Source organism: Oncorhynchus clarkii, chromosome 30 (genome assembly GCF_045791955.1).
Source record: "Oncorhynchus clarkii lewisi isolate Uvic-CL-2024 chromosome 30, UVic_Ocla_1.0, whole genome shotgun sequence".
NCBI lineage: Eukaryota > Metazoa > Chordata > Actinopteri > Salmoniformes > Salmonidae > Oncorhynchus > Oncorhynchus clarkii.
The window spans coordinates 1,806,563-1,823,528 of record NC_092176.1 but is presented as its reverse complement, the minus strand read 5'-3'; the positions used below and the strand labels follow the sequence as shown (position 1 = coordinate 1,823,528).

Sequence of the window (16,966 nt, the reverse complement as noted above, 5' to 3'; positions counted from 1 at the left end):
CCCAGAAGCTAGGATATGCATATGCGCGGTAGTATTGGATAGAAAACACTAAAGTTTCCAAAACTGTTACAATAATGTCTGTGAGTATAACAGAACTGATATACCAGGCAAAAACCTGAGGAAAATCCATCCAGGAAATATTTTGAAATGGCTGTTTTACCATTGAAAGCCTATCCACCATACAAAGACTTATGACCCAGTTCACGATCCCTATGGCTTCCACTACATATGGTCAGTCTTTACGCATTGTTTCAGGCTTTTACTCTGAAAAATGAGGGAGAAACACCACTTTCAATGAGAGGACAGTGGAAATTTCCGGAGATGTTTCCTGCGCGTGACCGGGAGTGCGCCGTGACCGGGAGTGGTCTTGTATGTCTTCCATTTCCTAATAATTGCTCCCACAGTTGATTTCTTCAAACCAAGCTGCTTACCTATTGCAGATTCAGTCTTCCCAGCCTGGTGCAGGTCTACAATTTTGTTTCTGGTGTCCTTTGACAGCTCTTTGGTCTTGGCCATAGTGGAGTTTGGAGTGTGACTGTTTGAGGTGTGGACAGGTGTCTTTTATACTGATAACAAGTTCAAACAGGTGCCATTAATATAGGTAACGAGTGGAGGACAGAGGAGCCTCTTAAAGAAGAAGTTACAGGTCTGTGAGAGCCAGAAATCTTGCTTGTTTGTAGGTGACCACATACTTATTTATTTTCCACCATAATTTGCAAATAAATTCATTAAAAATCCTACAATGTGATTATCTGGATTTTTTTTCTCATTTTGTCTGTCATAGTTGAAGTGTACCTATGATGAAAATTACAGGCCTCTCTCATCTTTTTGAGTGGGAGAACTTGCACAATTGGTGGCTGACTAAATACTTTTTTGCCCCACTGTATATCTTTAAGCCGATGTATAACACTTGTATGTTTTAGACATTTTTAGTATGAGATTTCTGTTGTTTGAATTTGGCGCTCTGCAATTTCACTGGCTGTTGGTCAGTGAGCGGAACACCTATCCCCAATATTAAAAGACTTTGATAAGTAAATGTGACATTATTCTGGTAAAAATATATATGATAGTAAGAACTTAACTGTCTTTCTGATCCATTGTAGCAGGCATGTGATCCAAAGGGGTCGGCTTATTTCAGGGGAAGTGAGGGCTGCCCTCAGGGCCACCTGCCTTGGGCCCAATGTGGGCAGCCTACGTGGGGCCAATATTTTAGCCAGCATTGGATCTACATCGTGCCAATGGGGACATGTTTGCTGAGCTCTCTCTCGCTCTCTCACATTCTCACTTTATCTCTCTCCCTCTCTCACATTCCCACTTTCTCTCTCTCTCTCCCTCTCTCCCTCTCTCACATTATCTTTCTCTCGCTCTCTCTCCCTCTCTCACATTCTCACTTTATCTCTCTCACATTCTCTCTCTCACATTCTCACTAATATCTTTCTCACATTATCACTATCTCGCTCTCTCTCTCCCTCTCACATTATCTCTCTCTCTCTCCACCCTGTCTCTCTCCACCCTGTCTCTCCCCCGCTCTCTCTCAGCTACAAGGGCAGGCCTTATCAAATCCATTACGTAGCTGCGTCACTGGCTGAATGCACAATCCAACTCCTACCAAAGACGAGTGCAAAGGTGGCTTCAAAAATGTGCTACTGATTCAGATGTGCGGGCAAAGCAATAATTTGCAAATGTTGTGCTTTGTGCTCTGAATGAATTGGTTTCGTGGTACACTAACTCAGGCTGTCTTTCTTTTAGATTTCTATGTCAAGAAATACACAGTACAACTTTTTCAATTAAATCCTAGTCCTATAGTGTTGAGATATATACTATATATATACAGTTGAAGTCTGAAGTTTACATACTCTTAGGTTGGAGTCATTAAAACTAGTTTTTCAAACACTCCACAAATTACTTGTTAACAAACTATTATTTTGGCAAGTCGGTTAGGACATCTACTTTGTGCATGACACAAGTAATTTTTCCAAGAATTGTTTACAGACAGATTATTTCACTTATTATTCACTGTATCACAATTCCAGTGGGACATACGTTTACATACACTAAGTTGACTGTGCCTTTAAACAGTTTGGAACATTTTGGAGAAATGTCCTCTGGTCTGATGAAACAAAAATAGAACTGTTTGGCCATAATGTCCATCGTTATGTTTGGCTTGCAAGCAGAAGAACACCATCCTAAACATGAAGCACGGGGGTGTCAGTATCATGTTGTGGGGGTGCTTTGCTGCAGGAGGGACTGGTGCACTTCACAAAATAGATGGCTTCATGAGGAAGAAAAATTATGTGGATATATTGAAGCAACAGCTCAAGACATCAGTCAGGAAGTTAAAGCTTGGTTGCAAATGGTCTTCCATATGGACAATGACCCCAAGCATACTTCCAGAGTTGTGGCAAAATGGCTTAAGGACAACAAAGTCAAGGTACTGGAGTGGCCATCTCAAAGACCTGACCTCAATCCCATAGAAAATTTGTGGGCAGAACTGAAAAAGCGTGTGCGAGCAAGGAGGCCTACAAACCTGACTCGGTTACACCAGCTCTGTCAGAAGGAATGGGCCCAACGTATTGTGGGAAGCTTGTGGAACGCTACCCAAAACCCGCTACCCGAAACGTTTGACCCAAGTTAAACAATTTAAAGGCAATGCTACCAAATACTAATTGAGTGTATGTAAACTTCTGACCCACTGGGAATGTGATGAAATAAATAAAAGCTGAAATAAATAATTAGCTCTACTATTATTCTGACATTTCACAATAAAGTGGTGATCCTAAATTACCTAAGACAGGGAATTCTTACTAGGATTAAATGTCAGGAATTGTGAAAAATTGAGTTTAAATGTGTATGTAAACTTCAGACTTCAACTGTATATATATATATATATATATATATATATATATATATATATATATATATATATATATATACACAGCATATAGTTGACACCCTTGATAAAGATGAGCATAAAATAAATGATTCAAATACTGAGCTTTATTGTATGCTAAAAAAAATGGGAATTTATATTATTTATACTAATACAATTGCTCAGAGAAAGAGATGTTTTTCAACAAGTATTATACAGTGGGGAGAACAAGTATTTGATACACTGCCAATTTTGCAGGTTTTCCTACTTACAAAGCATGTAGAGGTCTGTAGTTGTTATTATAGGTACACTTCAACTGTGAGAGACGGAATCTAAAACAAAAATCCAGAAAATCACATTGTATGATTTTTAAGTAATTCATTTGCATTTCAAAAATCCTTTGAGCATGCAGTATAGCTCAGTATATGAATTATTTTATACGGTCATTTTTTCCTCATCTTTATCAAGAGGGTCAATCATTTCGGGCTCCATTGTACACACTATACAGTAGTTAACTTATGATGTCGTCGATGTGGACAAATGATGGCAATGCCTTAATTGTCATTGTCATCATTAAACAATTAATCATATTGATTGCACCTCATTATGTGCGGGGCCGATGCGATGGTGCAAGAAACGTAATCCATAGCTCCAACCAACACCGAGGGACAGAGAAATAGTGCACAGTAAAGACGACTCAACAATCCAGCTGTGGATGACATCATCTGCCAGGGTCTAAAGATCAGAGGGGGAGATTTGGCCTGGAGAGGATACCCATGTGGAGGGCGAAGGGAAGGGGGAGGAGGAGGGGGGAGAGCAGCATGGTGATAATTGTCCAGTGGTGCGCTGGAGAAGGGAGGGAGGGAAGGGACAAACGACTGACAGACAGAGTTTACTAGGAAGAAAAATCTTAAATGTTAAAAGTTGTCCATTAAGTACGGTTTTTAAAACAATGATGATCATATTTTAAACAACTTGGAGTCTTGGACTCCACACACCAGCTTGTGTTTTAATTTCGGGACACATATTGGAACATATGGATCAAAGAATACCCAGAGGTCCCTGTTGCTGCAAACATCACAAGGTCGGCAGCTAGACTGCTGTTTACAACGGGACTGTGTAGGTGCATCTCAGTGTGAGAGAGAGAGAGAGAGATCAAACAGTGAGGAAGAAAACTGTGTTGCTAATGTGAGTTCTTCACTACCGTTACATTTACAGTCATGAGGGTTGATGTGTGCAGGGTTGATGTCACCCACACCTACATGTATCAGACCACAGTGGAAAACTGCCTGGGGAAACGAACAAACAGACATGTTGGTATGGGCGAATAGATTGGACTATGAGGCACTTTCAATCTGTAAGAAAACACAGGCGTTTTCACAATCAGCATTAGCCTCTCTATTATCGTTAGCATGAAGAGAGGAGATTTGACAGTCTAGGTCACAGCTCTACCTCTGGGTATTCCTCCCTCCATGTTTCCCAAAATGCGTCCCGAAATTAAAACAAAAGCTGGTGAGTAGAGTCCAAGCCCCGCCCCGTAGCAACACAGGGGCCTATAAATTGAGACTTCCTGCTGACCTGAGGGGATGCTAGTCTAGGTCTATACACTCTAGCTGTGAGTCAAAGCTAAAAGTATGTGGTTCATCCACTGAACATTGGTGCTGGCTAATTTGATCATTGTGTGTGTGTGTGTGTGTGTGTGTGTGTGTGTGTGTGTGTGTGTGTGTGTGTGTGTGTGTGTGTGTGTGTGTGTGTGTGTGTGTGTGTGTGTGTGTGTGTGTGTGTGTGCGTGTGTGTGTGTGTGTAAAGTGACATAACATCCTCTCATCCAGATAGTTGAGTACTGTATCGGTCGTTGACACACCTACTCATTCAAGGGTATTTCTTTATTTTTACTATTTTCTACATTGTAGAATAATAGTGAAGACATCAAACTATGAAATAACACATGTGGAATCATGTAGTAACCAAAAAAGTGTTGAACAAATTAAAATATATTCTATTGTTGAGATTCTTCAAAATAGCCACCCATTGCCTTGATGACAGCTTTGCACACTCTTGACATTCTCTCAACCAGCTTCATGAGGTAGTCACCTGGAATGCATTTCAATTAACAGGTGTGTCTTGTTATAAGTTCATTTGTGGAATTTATTTCCTTATGAATATGTTTGAGACAATCAGTTGTGTTGTGACAAGGTAGGGGTGGTACCAAGAAGATAGCCGTATTTGGTCCATATTATGGCAAGAACAGCTCAAATAAGCAAAGAGAACTTTAAGACATTACTTTAAGACATGAAGGTCAGTCAATCTGGAAAATTTCAAGAACTTTTGAAGTTTATTAAAGTGCAGTCACAAAAGCCATCAAGCGCTATGATGAAACAATCTCATGAGGACCACCACAAGAAAGGAAGACCCAGAGTTACCTCTGCTGCAGAGGATAAGTTCATTAGTTACCACCCTCAGAAATGTGCTATTTCATAGTTTAATGTCTTGACTATTAGTCTACGTAGAATATGACAGTTCAAATTCCTAGGCCCATATTCATGATAGGTCTCAGAGTAAGAATGCTGATCTAGGATCAGTTTTGCCTTTTAGAACATAATAAATAATATCACATGAACATGATCCTAGATCAGCACTAATACTCTGAGATGCTTGATTACATGTGGTCCCTGGACTCTCTGGGTCAGGCCTGTGGTTGTAACACTACATCAATCAATATTCAGCAGACTGTAATAAGATACTGTTTATGTCTCAGCCTCTCACATATTATATTCGGTCCCTTAACCATATCCCCCGCACAATACAACAACTTCAAGTGAGTTGTGCACCCATAACAGTAAACCTTGTCTCCCTATTCTAACTATCTTAATCTTTCTTTATCAAGGGAGCTGTTACAATTCATAGCCAATGGTGCCAAACCAAATTCAATTACATTCCTTGATTTATCTGCATTAGCCTTACTACTCTCATGCCCGCCCCCTATGTGTGTGTCTCAAATCACAAGCGTGTGTGTGTGTCTATGTGTGTGTCTGTGCTATATGCCTTTATGCTGATTGAGTGAGGTGTAGGTCTCGGGCTGCCTCCATCAATCCCAGAGTAGCTGCAGCATCTCTTCTGTGCCTAATGCTTTTACTACGCTTCACAACACACCTGCACTACAAAGAGCTCAAAAACAAACCTGGCTACATGGCACCATAAATCTCTCCCCATCACCTTGGAAGAGAAAGGGCTCCCTGTAAATATGAAAGACTAAGACGAGGAAATATGGAGACTCACATTTGAGGCTCGGATCACAGCCACCTTGAGAATGCGGTTCTGTGTGGCTCAGTTGCTAGAGCATGGTGCTCGCAACTCCAACAGCCTTGGATTCGATTACCGCTGAGGCCACCCGCACGAAAACGTATGCACGCACGGATGTAAGAGTTCATTTTTTTAAAATATAACCTGTATTTAACCAGGAAAAGCCCAATGAGACCGAGTCTCTTTTTCGAGGGAGAACTGGCCAAGGCGGCAGTAACAATCAATACATGACATAATTAAAACATACAATACAACAACATGATCCAGCCTAAAAAAAAAAGCATTTACACTCCTCTGTAACAGTCTCCCATCAATATTCTAATTTAATTCAGTGGCACTAACATATCTAGTTGAAGCATGGATAAAAGTGTATGCTAGATGGCATATATTATTATTTTACTACCCTGAGGAGCACGGCTGCTCACCAGGAACTAACCGTTGCCCCCTTCCCAAAGAGTCATATTTACAATCCGACCGTTTGTTTTATGTTATTTTATGTATGTCTTCAATTGTAAGTATGTTGCGATTTCAAATGTAATACGGTAATAAATCGTTTGATTTCATCAGATCGTGTATGTTTAGCATGTTTTTAATGTTCTACAATCCATAGGTTTGGGTTGTCAAACTGGCCCCCTACACATGCCACCAGATGTTTTGATGAACATACTGTTTCTCTTTCGGTATATGTTCTCTGTCAACATTGACTGAGACGCTTACAACAATTATAGGATGGGATGAACTTCGGGCGGCAGGGTAGCCTAGTGGTTAGAGCGTTGGACTAGTAACTGGAAGGTTGCAAGTTCAAACCCCCGAGCTGACAAGGTACCAATCTGTCGTTCTGCCCCTGAACAGGCAGTTATAACCCACTGTTCCTAGGCCGTCATTGAAAATAAGAATTTGTTCTTAACTGACTTGCCTAGTTAAATAAAGGTAAAATAAAAATAAATAATGTACCGCCGTATACATAATAAACTATATAAAAAAGCAGACACTATCTTTGATAAATTCAAATAACTATGGAAATATTATCCAAATAATAAAGAGAGGGCTAAAAATCAATATATGTTCTGCCTAATATGTTCATATTAGTGGACAAACTCGATTGGGAGTGATACATGTACAGCAGAAGCTCTGACTTTCAAAATCCACAGGAATTCCTGTTTTGGAAAGGGGACTAGAGATTGGTCAAAAGTAGGGTCAATGCTAAACAAATAGGAAGGATCCTTTGAATTCCTACGGTGGTAAAAAGAGACTCTGGCTACGCACTGCTTTCATCCAGGGGCCATAAGGAGCCCAATAGAACTCTGGTCAAAAGTATAGGGAATAGGGTACCATTTGGGATGCAAACTTTGTGCTTCCTCTCTGTTTCCCCACCATCAACAACAATGGGCCTACTTAATCGGCTCCGGTGTAGCTATGTTATCTGCACATGGTCTCGGTTCTAGGATCTCGAAGTGTGTCCCACAGCGGCTCCGGCATTCAACTGGGATTTCACCTGCGTGTTCTTAATAAGAAACCATCAGCTTACGTGTCCTCGAAATGAAGAGTTCTCATTACACAAGCAGGGGAACAAGCCAGTGTTGATTTCACCTTTTTCCCCAGATGAGAGTCAGTATCTGCAGCCAGCGTCGTAGCCAAATACAATCCATTTACTGGGGAATGTTCGATATATGCTATCCAACCAGATTAAGTCTTGAGCCCAGTAGGACAGAGGATAATGTTCCTGATTCGATAACACCTACAGTTACCATCCAATCACCGGGTTCATGCAAATCTGGGAATTGTATCTTTTTTTTTTTTGTCCCACAGATCCCGTTTATTTGGCATGATAATTCAACAAGGAGTTGGCAAAAGAGGAGTAACAGACTGGAACCCAGGCTAGATAGGCTGATAGGAGCGACAGCTCTGGGAACTCTTGAATCCAGCTGCATACAGACACACTGAACTCCCCCAGTTTTCAGTCTTCCGACTGCACCACTAGACCTGAAAATTGAGGAAAGTGGGCAACCCAATTCAATTTACACATACACACTCTATTGTCCTCAAAGCCGTTTTTCAGAAGACAAAGCGATGTATGAGAGAACACTGTTACATCTCAAAGAGCTCGGGCTTAGAGACTGGTATGGTTAATACCTGGCAGGCCCATCTTCTGATTCAGAACCATGTTGGGGCTTAAGGATGGTGAGTGGGCTTGGCAGCCGCAGAGCTTCATTATAGCACTACACTACACCACAGTGCAACTGGCAGTGACACCCAAAATGCCTCCATTGGCTGGTCTGCTGGGAGCCACACTTATTTAGCCATCCCTGATACTTTTAACATGCTGCAGTGAATTATGGAACATGGGATCCATAGGGACATACACGGGGAGTGGAGACAATGCCAGACACAGGACAGACTTACACACACCCATACACATTCAGTGATGAACATAATCTCTGTCTGCCTGACCCTTTCTCTCATGCACAAACACATACAAAGGCTCTCTCTCTCTCTCTCTCTTTCTCTCACATACAGTACACAAACAATCCAGTATAACGAAGGTTGATGGAGATGGTGGGAAACATTTACTATGTCCATGCATTACCTATCGGCCTCCTGAATGCAGGGTTGCAGAGTTCAGGCCTCTATCCATTAGCTTGCTAATGTCTGCCATGCTGCGAGTCTACCAGATCTCCAACCCATATCTTCATACATCATTGAATGCCTCCCTATGGACGTCAACTACAGTACCCCCCCCCCCCCCCCCATTCCCCACTCCGTACTCTCTGAACACCACTTCGCATCATACCTGGGTTCACATACTATTCAAAATATTTAACATCTGGAACGTTCGCTTTAGCCTGCCAGGAGTGCCAAGTGGTCGTGGTTTAAACTTTTGGGACCGTTCTATTGTTTTTTTTGCAAAAGGCGACTTCCTTAAAGCTCAGATCTAGTATTTGATATGATTCAAACAGTATTTGAACCCAAGTCTGCTTCGCCCCACTTCCCCTAACACGGCCGCCCATGAAGACTTACCGTATTCCTGGTCGTAGAAGATGATGAACTTCTGCCAGCTGTACTCGCTGACCACTTGGAGGATGACGTCATTGAGGTAGACGGGCGGGCGCACGAAGAGGGTGTAGTCATCCTGGCGGGTGCGGGTGGTGATGAGGGGGCAGCTGGAGCGAGGGGTCCCGGCAGTGGCACGCTGGATGAAGAGGTGCGGGATGTGCATCGCGTCCGCCAGAGACTGAAGGGAGCCCGCCGACATACAGCCGATAGAGCTGACCAGCGCCAAGATCCCCCTGTTCATCAACTCACAGGCTGCACAGAGGGTGAGAGAAGGAGGGGGGACAGGGAGGGAGGGAAAGGGAGAAGGGGATAGAGAGAGAGAGAAAAAGAGAGTTATTTAAAGTTTTCAAACTGAGGAAAAGAGGACATACAGTAATGACATACATTACCATTCTGGTGTAATAAAGTTGTTGTAATATGGTTGTTGGCTATAATCAGGAGCCAGTAGCAAAAGCATTAAAGTGGGATTGAAATATATCTAATTGGGATGTTTTTTGTCATTGAGCTACACAAAGTGAAAATTGAAAAGAACATTTGAGTATTAACAAATAGATTTTTACAAATTTATACAATTAAATAACAAATATATAGTTGTTGCATAATTATTCATCCCCTTTGTGGAGGCGAGCATACGTTTGTTCAGGATTCAAATTTGGCATAACAAATTAAATAATAAGCTACATGGACTCATTCCATGTGAATTAATAGGGGTTGACCTGATTTTTGAATGACTACCCCTTCCTCTGTGTCCCCCCCCCCCCACACACACATACATACACACATACATATACACATACAGGTCCCTCAGTCAAGTATTGAATTTCAAGCACAGATGCAACTTTCAAAAGACCAGGGAACTTTTTGAAAGTCTCATAAATAATGGCAGTGATTTGTAAATGTGCAACAATAACAAAATGTACACATTGAATATCTCTTTAAGCATAGTACAGTTAATAAATGTGCTGTGGATGATGTGTTAAACCACCCAGACGCATCAAAGATACAGTCGTCCTTCTGAACAGAGCTGCAGGACAGGAAGGAAACTGCTCAGGGATGTGGCCTCCCTGCTCAGGGAGGCCATTTGGGATTTTAAAACAGCTACAAAGTTCAATGGCAATGATGGGAGAAACTGAGGATGGCTCAATAACATTGTTTGCAGCAAGGCACTAAAGTAATACTGAAATACTGGAATCTTTTACAATTTTTTGGGGCCCTCCTCTGACACCGCCTAGTATATAGGTCCTGGATGGTAGGAAGCTTGGCCCCAGTGACGTACTGGTCCGTACACACCACCCTCTGTAGCGCCTTACGGTCAGATGCCGAGCAGTTGCCATACCAGGCGGTGAAGCAACCGGTCAGGATGATCATGATGGTGTAGCTGTAGAACTTTGAGGATCTGGGGACCCATGCCAAATCTTATAAAATCTCCTGAGGGGGAAAAGGTGTTGTCGTGCCCTCTTCACGACTGCCTTGGTGTGTTTGGACCATAATAGTTTTTGATGATGTGGACACCAAGGAACTTGAAACTCTCGACCTGCTCCAATAAAGCCCTGTTGATGTTAATGCGGTTCTGTTTGGACCGCCTTTTCCTGTAGTCCACGATCAGCTCCTTTGTCTGCTCACATTTAGGGAGAGGTTGTTGTCCTGGCACCACACTGCCAGATCTCTGACCTCCTTCCTATAGGCTGTCTCATCGTTGTCGGTGTTGTATCATCAGCAAACTTAATGATGGCGTTGGAGTCGTGTTTGGCCATGCAGTAATGGGTGAACAGGGAGTACAGGAGGGGACTAAGCACGCACCCCTGAGGGGCCCCAGTGTTGAGGATTAGTGTGGCAGACATGTTGTTGCCTATCCTTACCACCTGGGGGAGGTCCTTCAGGAAATCCAGGACCCAGTTGCAGAGGGAACTGTTTAGTCCCATGGTCCTTAGCTTAGTGATGAGCTTTGTGGCCCACTATGGTGTTGAACGTTGAGCTGTAGTCAATGAACACAATTCTCACAATTAATGTCCCACTCTTTGAAAGCGACAGCTCTAGCCTTTAGCTCGGTGAGGATGTTCCCTGTAATTCATGGCTTCTGGTTGGGATATGTACGTACGGTCACTGTGGGGATGACGTTGTCGATGCACTTATGGATGAAGCTGGTGACTGAGGTGGTATACTCCTCAATGCCATTGGATGAATCCCGGAACATATTCCAGTCTGTGCTAGCAAAACAGTCATGTAGAGTAGCATCCTTGTCATCTGACCACTTCTGTATTGAGTGAGTACTTCCTGCTTTCATTTTTGCTTGTAACCAGGATTCAGGAGGATAGAATTATGGTCTGATTTGCCAAATGGAGGGCGAGGGAAAGCTTTGTATGCGTTTCTGTGTGTGGAGTAAAGGTGGTCTCAAGTTTTTCCCTCTGGTTGCACATGTGACATGCTGGTAGAAATTTGGTAAAATGGATTTAAGTTTGCCTGCATTAAAGTCCCAGGAGCGCCACTTCTGGATCAGCATTTTCTTGTTTGCTTATGGCCTTATACAGCTCGTTGAGTGCGGTCTTAGTGCCAGCATCGGTTTGTGGTGGTAAATAGACAGCTGCGAATAATATAAATGAGAACTCTCTTGGTAGATGGTGTGGTCTACAGCTTATCATGAGGTACTCTACCTCAGGTGATCAATACCTTGAGACTTCTTTAATATAAGAAATCGTGCACCAGCGGTTATTTACAAATAGACACACATGCCCACCCCTTGTCTTACCAGACGTAGCTTCTCTGTCCTGCCGATGCACGGAATACCCAGCCAGCTCTATAGTGTCCGTGTCGTCGTTCAGCCACAAATCGGTGAAACATAAAAGATACTAAAGTTTTTAATGTCCCATTGGTAGGATATTCTTAAATCGTAGATCACACATTTTATTTTCCAGTGATTGCACGCTGGCCAACAACCCCCCACCCCCTTCACCCACTGCCTGCCTGTCTGCCCCCTCGTGCCTTGCACTGGCTCACACCGCTGGATTTCTTGTCACAAAGTTGGGAAGGTGAAACATGGAGTGGCAAGCAGAGCTGTGATGCAGAGTCATTTGCCAGAGTAATGTAAGTGTCAAGTAAGGGTGTGTTGGAATAGAGGAGGCAGGAACAATGCTGCTGAGAAAGGCATAATGAAAACGGGAGTAAGGCGAAGAGAGAGAGAGAGAGAGAGAGAAAGAAAGAACAAAAACTCCAAACAGCAGCTCTGCCAATGGGAGAGCAGTGGTGCCACAAGAGTTTACTGGGCTCTTCAATATCATCACTACCACTACAACACACACACCAGATATGAACACACACATCTGCCTCTCTCTACTCCTGTCTCTCTCTCTCAGTTCCCTCTCTTCCTCTCTCTCCAATTCTCTCTCTACTCCTGTCTCTCTCTCTAGTTCCCTCTCTTCCTCTCTCTCCAATTCTCTCTCTACTCCTGTCTCTCTCTCTAGTTCCCTCTTCCTTTCTCTCTAATTCTCTCTGTACTCCTGTCTCTCTCTAGTTCCCTCTCTTCCTCTCTCTCTAATTCTCTCTCTACTCCTGTCTCTCTCTCTAGTTCCCTGTCTTCCTCTCTCTCTGTCTCTCTCTAATTCCCTCTCTTGCTCTCTCTCTAATTCTCTCTCTACTCCTTTCTCTCTCTCTCTAATTCCCTCTCTTCCTCTCTCTCTAATTCTCTCTCTACTCATGTCTCTCTCTCTAGTTCCCTCTCTTCCTCTCTCTAATTCTTTCTCTACTCCTGTCTCTCTCTCTCTAGTTCCCTCTCTTCCTCTCTCTCTCAATTCTCTCTTTACTTCTGTCTCTCTCTCTAGTTCCCTCTCTTCCTCTCTCTCAATTCTCTCTATTCCTGTCTCTCTCTCTAGTTCCCTCTTCCTCTCTCTCTAGTTCCATCTCTCTCTCTAGTTCCCCGTCTTCCTTTCTCTCTAATTCTCTCTACTCCTGTCTCTCTCTCTAGTTCCGTCTCTTCCTCTCTCTCAATTCTCTCTCTACTCCTGTCTCTCTCTCTCTAGTTCCCTCTCTTCCTCTCTCTCAATTCTCTCTCTACTCATTTCTCTCTCTCTCTAATTCCCTCTCTTCCTTTCTCTCTAATTATCTCTACTCCTGTCTCTCTCTAGTTCCCTCTCTATCTGAGGTGGTCAAAACATATATATTTTTATTATTAAACTTAAGTTGAAGGCTGCACTTTATAAATTCAGCTTTTGAATAATGAATCAATCTTGCAATATATAATTATATATCAAACAGACTATGTGGCTTTTTCGTTACTAAATTAGTAATGACATCAATGGCACATCATTTTCTAATTTAAAGGGGCAATCTGGAGAACATCCGTTTTTTTTACATTTTAAATAAATTATATAATGGCTAGAAAATTACCATTAATGCTTTAAAGAGTATGTCTTTAATGAATAAAACGCAGTCTAGTTTTAAGCTGAATAAGCCTGGCTAACCGAGTTAGCTAACAAGATTCCATTCAACGTGTAGGATGGTCATGCAACTGCCCTCGTTTAGCATCATGATGACTTTGGCGGAGGATTCTTATGGTTAGCCAGCCTAATTCCCAAATATTAAGGCACTTTGGAGAATTACACTGAACAAAAATATTAACACAACATGTAAAGTGTTGGTCCCATGTTTCATGAGCTGAAATAAAAGATCCCAGAAATGTTCCACACACACAAAAAGCTTATTTCTCTCAAATGTTGTATAGTTTACATCCCTATTAGTGGGCATTTCTCCTTTACCAAGATAATAATGCTGGGGACAATAAAAAAGCCACTCTAAAATGTGCAATTTTGTCACACAGCACAATGCCACAGATGTCTCAAATGTTGAGGGATTGTGCAATTGGCATGGGGATATCTAGTCAGTTGTACAACTGTATGCATTCAGCTGAAATGTGTCTTCCGCATTTAACCCAACCCCTCTGAATAAGAGAGGTGCGGGGGGGGGGGGGGGGGGGCTGCCATAATCAACATCCACGTCTTCAGGACCTGGGGAACAGTGGGTTAACTGCCTTGCTCAGGGGCAGAGCGACAGAGTTTTACCTTATCAGCTCTGGGATTCGATCCAGCAATATTTTGCTTACTGGCCGAAAGCTCTAACCACCAGGCTACTTGCATGAATGTCCACAAGAGCTGTCCATCATGATGATGTGGCAAGTAACACTTTGCTTCTTGAAAGTCCAATGTCTTAAAAACTTGACTGCTGACACGCAAAACATTTTTGGACTGTACCAACAGTGGACTACTGACAAAATACCAAAATATAGTTTTTGAGTGGATTTTTTTCTTTAACCGTAGCTTGGCGCAACCACTTCATTGCATATTGTATTGTATTTAGAGGTATTATTTATTTGTAAAACATCACATAAATTGCAAACTTCATATGATATCATATGAAGTGCAAAACGAGGCACATTTCACAGGAAACGGATGCCGTAGTTCACAATTGGATGACGTAGTACAAAAAAAAACGGGGGCCACGTTTTGGCTCGTGAGCACCACTTTCAAAACTACTGGCTGGAATGATACAAAAGTTTGAGAGTGCATCTTTATGTTTGCTTTGCACAACACACAACCACTTTAGATCGTGACTCCATAGTTCAGTTGAGTCCCAGGAGTATCATTGCCTGTTACAGTTGTTTTTATTGCTTTGGTACTATAACAGTATGTGGAAACAGTTTCACAACTCTTAGTACAAAACTCAAAACAGATTAAAAAAGGCAGTTTTTTTTCTAAACTGTAAGCACAGTAACTTTTTCACCAAACCTAATTCCTAAAACAGTGTTTAATCTAGAAATACCTTTCATATAAAATAATGTCCTTTCACAATGCAACGCTCACAATACTTTTCATAATGTTTATCTTCTCATTTGTTTGACCTTCACTTAATCCAACTGCGCTTAATGGTTAATCACTTAACTAACCGTTTAGTAAACCTATAGATTTTAAACTGGTTTGTCTACTATACGTGGATTTTGAGACATAATGCCTACTCGTTATTGCTTATTGACTTCACATAGTGGTAACCACAATTGGGGTATGTGAACACTTGCAATTTCTTTCAGCATGATGCGGGATAGACAGCAAGGGAGAGGAAGAAATCAAAGTGCTTGTGAACAAGGGGCCCATCAGAGAGTTGGGTATGGGCTCCATCAAAGAGGTCAGAGAGGTGGGCATGGGCTCCATCAAAGAGGTCAGAGAGGTGGGCATGGGCTCCATCAAAGAGGTCAGAGAGGTGGGCATGGGCTCCATCAAAGAGGTCAGAGAGGTGGGTATGGGCTCCATCAAAGAGGTCAGAGAGGTGGGCATGGGCTCCATCAAAGAGATCAGAGAGGTGGGTATGGGCTCCATCAAAGAGGTCAGAGAGGTGGGCATGGGCTCCATCAAAGAGGTCAGAGAGGTGGGCATGGGCTCCATCAAAGAGGTCAGAGAGGTGGGTATGGGCTCCATCAAAGAGGTCAGAGAGGTGGGTATGGGCTCCATCAAAGAGGTCAGAGAGGTGGGCATGGGCTCCATCAAAGAGGTCAGAGAGGTGGGCATGGGCTCCATCAAAGAGGTCAGAGAGGTGGGCATGGGCTCCATCAAAGAGGTCAGAGAGGTGGGTATGGGCTCCATCAAAGAGGTCAGAGAGGTGGGTATGGGCTCCATCAAAGAGGTCAGAGAGGTGGGCATGGGCTCCATCAAAGAGGTCAGAGAGGTGGGTATGGGCTCCATCAAAGAGGTCAGAGAGGTGGGCATGGGCTCCATCAAAGAGGTCAGAGAGGTGGGCATGGGCTCCATCAAAGAGGTCAGAGAGGTGGGCATGGGCTCCATCAAAGAGGTCAGAGAGGTGGGTATGGGCTCCATCAAAGAGGTCAGAGAGGTGGGCATGGGCTCCATCAAAGAGGTCAGAGAGGTGGGTATGGGCTCCATCAAAGAGGTCAGAGAGGTGGGTATGGGCTCCATCAAAGAGGTCAGAGAGGTGGGCATGGGCTCCATCAAAGAGGTCAGAGAGGTGGGCATGGGCTCCATCAAAGAGGTCAGAGAGGTGGGCATGGGCTCCATCAAAGAGGTCAGAGAGGTGGGCATGGGCTCCATCAAAGAGGTCAGAGAGGTGGGCATGGGCTCCATCAAAGAGGTCAGAGAGGTGGGCATGGGCTCCATCAAAGAGGTCAGAGAGGTGGGCATGGGCTCCATCAAAGAGGTCAGAGAGGTGGGCATGGGCTCCATCAAAGAGGTCAGAGAGGTGGGCATGGGCTCCATCAAAGAGGTCAGAGAGGTGGGCATGGGCTCCATCAAAGAGGTCAGAGAGGTGGGCATGGGCCCCATTAAAGAGGTTAAAGAGGTGGGCATGGGCCTCATCAAAGAGGTCAGAGAGTAGGGCATGGGCCCCATCAAAGAGGTTAAAGAGTAGGGCATGGGCCCTATTAAAGAGGTCAGAGAGGTGGGCATGGGCCCATTAAATAGGTCAGAGAGGTGGGCATGGGCCCCTTCAAAGAGGTCAGAGAGGTGGGCATGGGCCCCATTAAAGAGGTCACAGAGATGGGCATGGGCCCCATCAAAGAGGTCACAGAGTTGGGAATGCAACATGTCAAAGAGGTCAAACAGGTGGGCATGGGCCCTGTCAAAGAGGTTAAAGAGGTGGGCATGGGCCCTGTCAAAGAGGTTAAACAGGTGGGCATGGGCCCTGTCAAAGAGGTTAAAGAGGTGGGCATGGGCCCTGTCAAAGAGGTTAAACAGGTGGGCATGGGCC

The 16,966-nt window shown here is 43.5% G+C and overlaps 1 protein-coding gene across 2 annotated transcripts in view; it reads right to left on the bottom strand.

Annotated features, from left to right (window-relative positions):
- The window catches only part of LOC139390005 (glutamate receptor, ionotropic, delta 2), a 565,966-nt gene that overhangs the window by 240,390 nt on the left and 308,610 nt on the right, over positions 1-16,966 (bottom strand). For both annotated transcript variants that reach the window (XM_071137092.1, XM_071137090.1), the window contains exon 3: positions 9,191-9,478. In XM_071137092.1, coding sequence (XP_070993193.1) covers positions 9,191-9,478 — 288 coding nt within the window. The remainder of the gene's footprint in view (positions 1-9,190; positions 9,479-16,966) is intronic.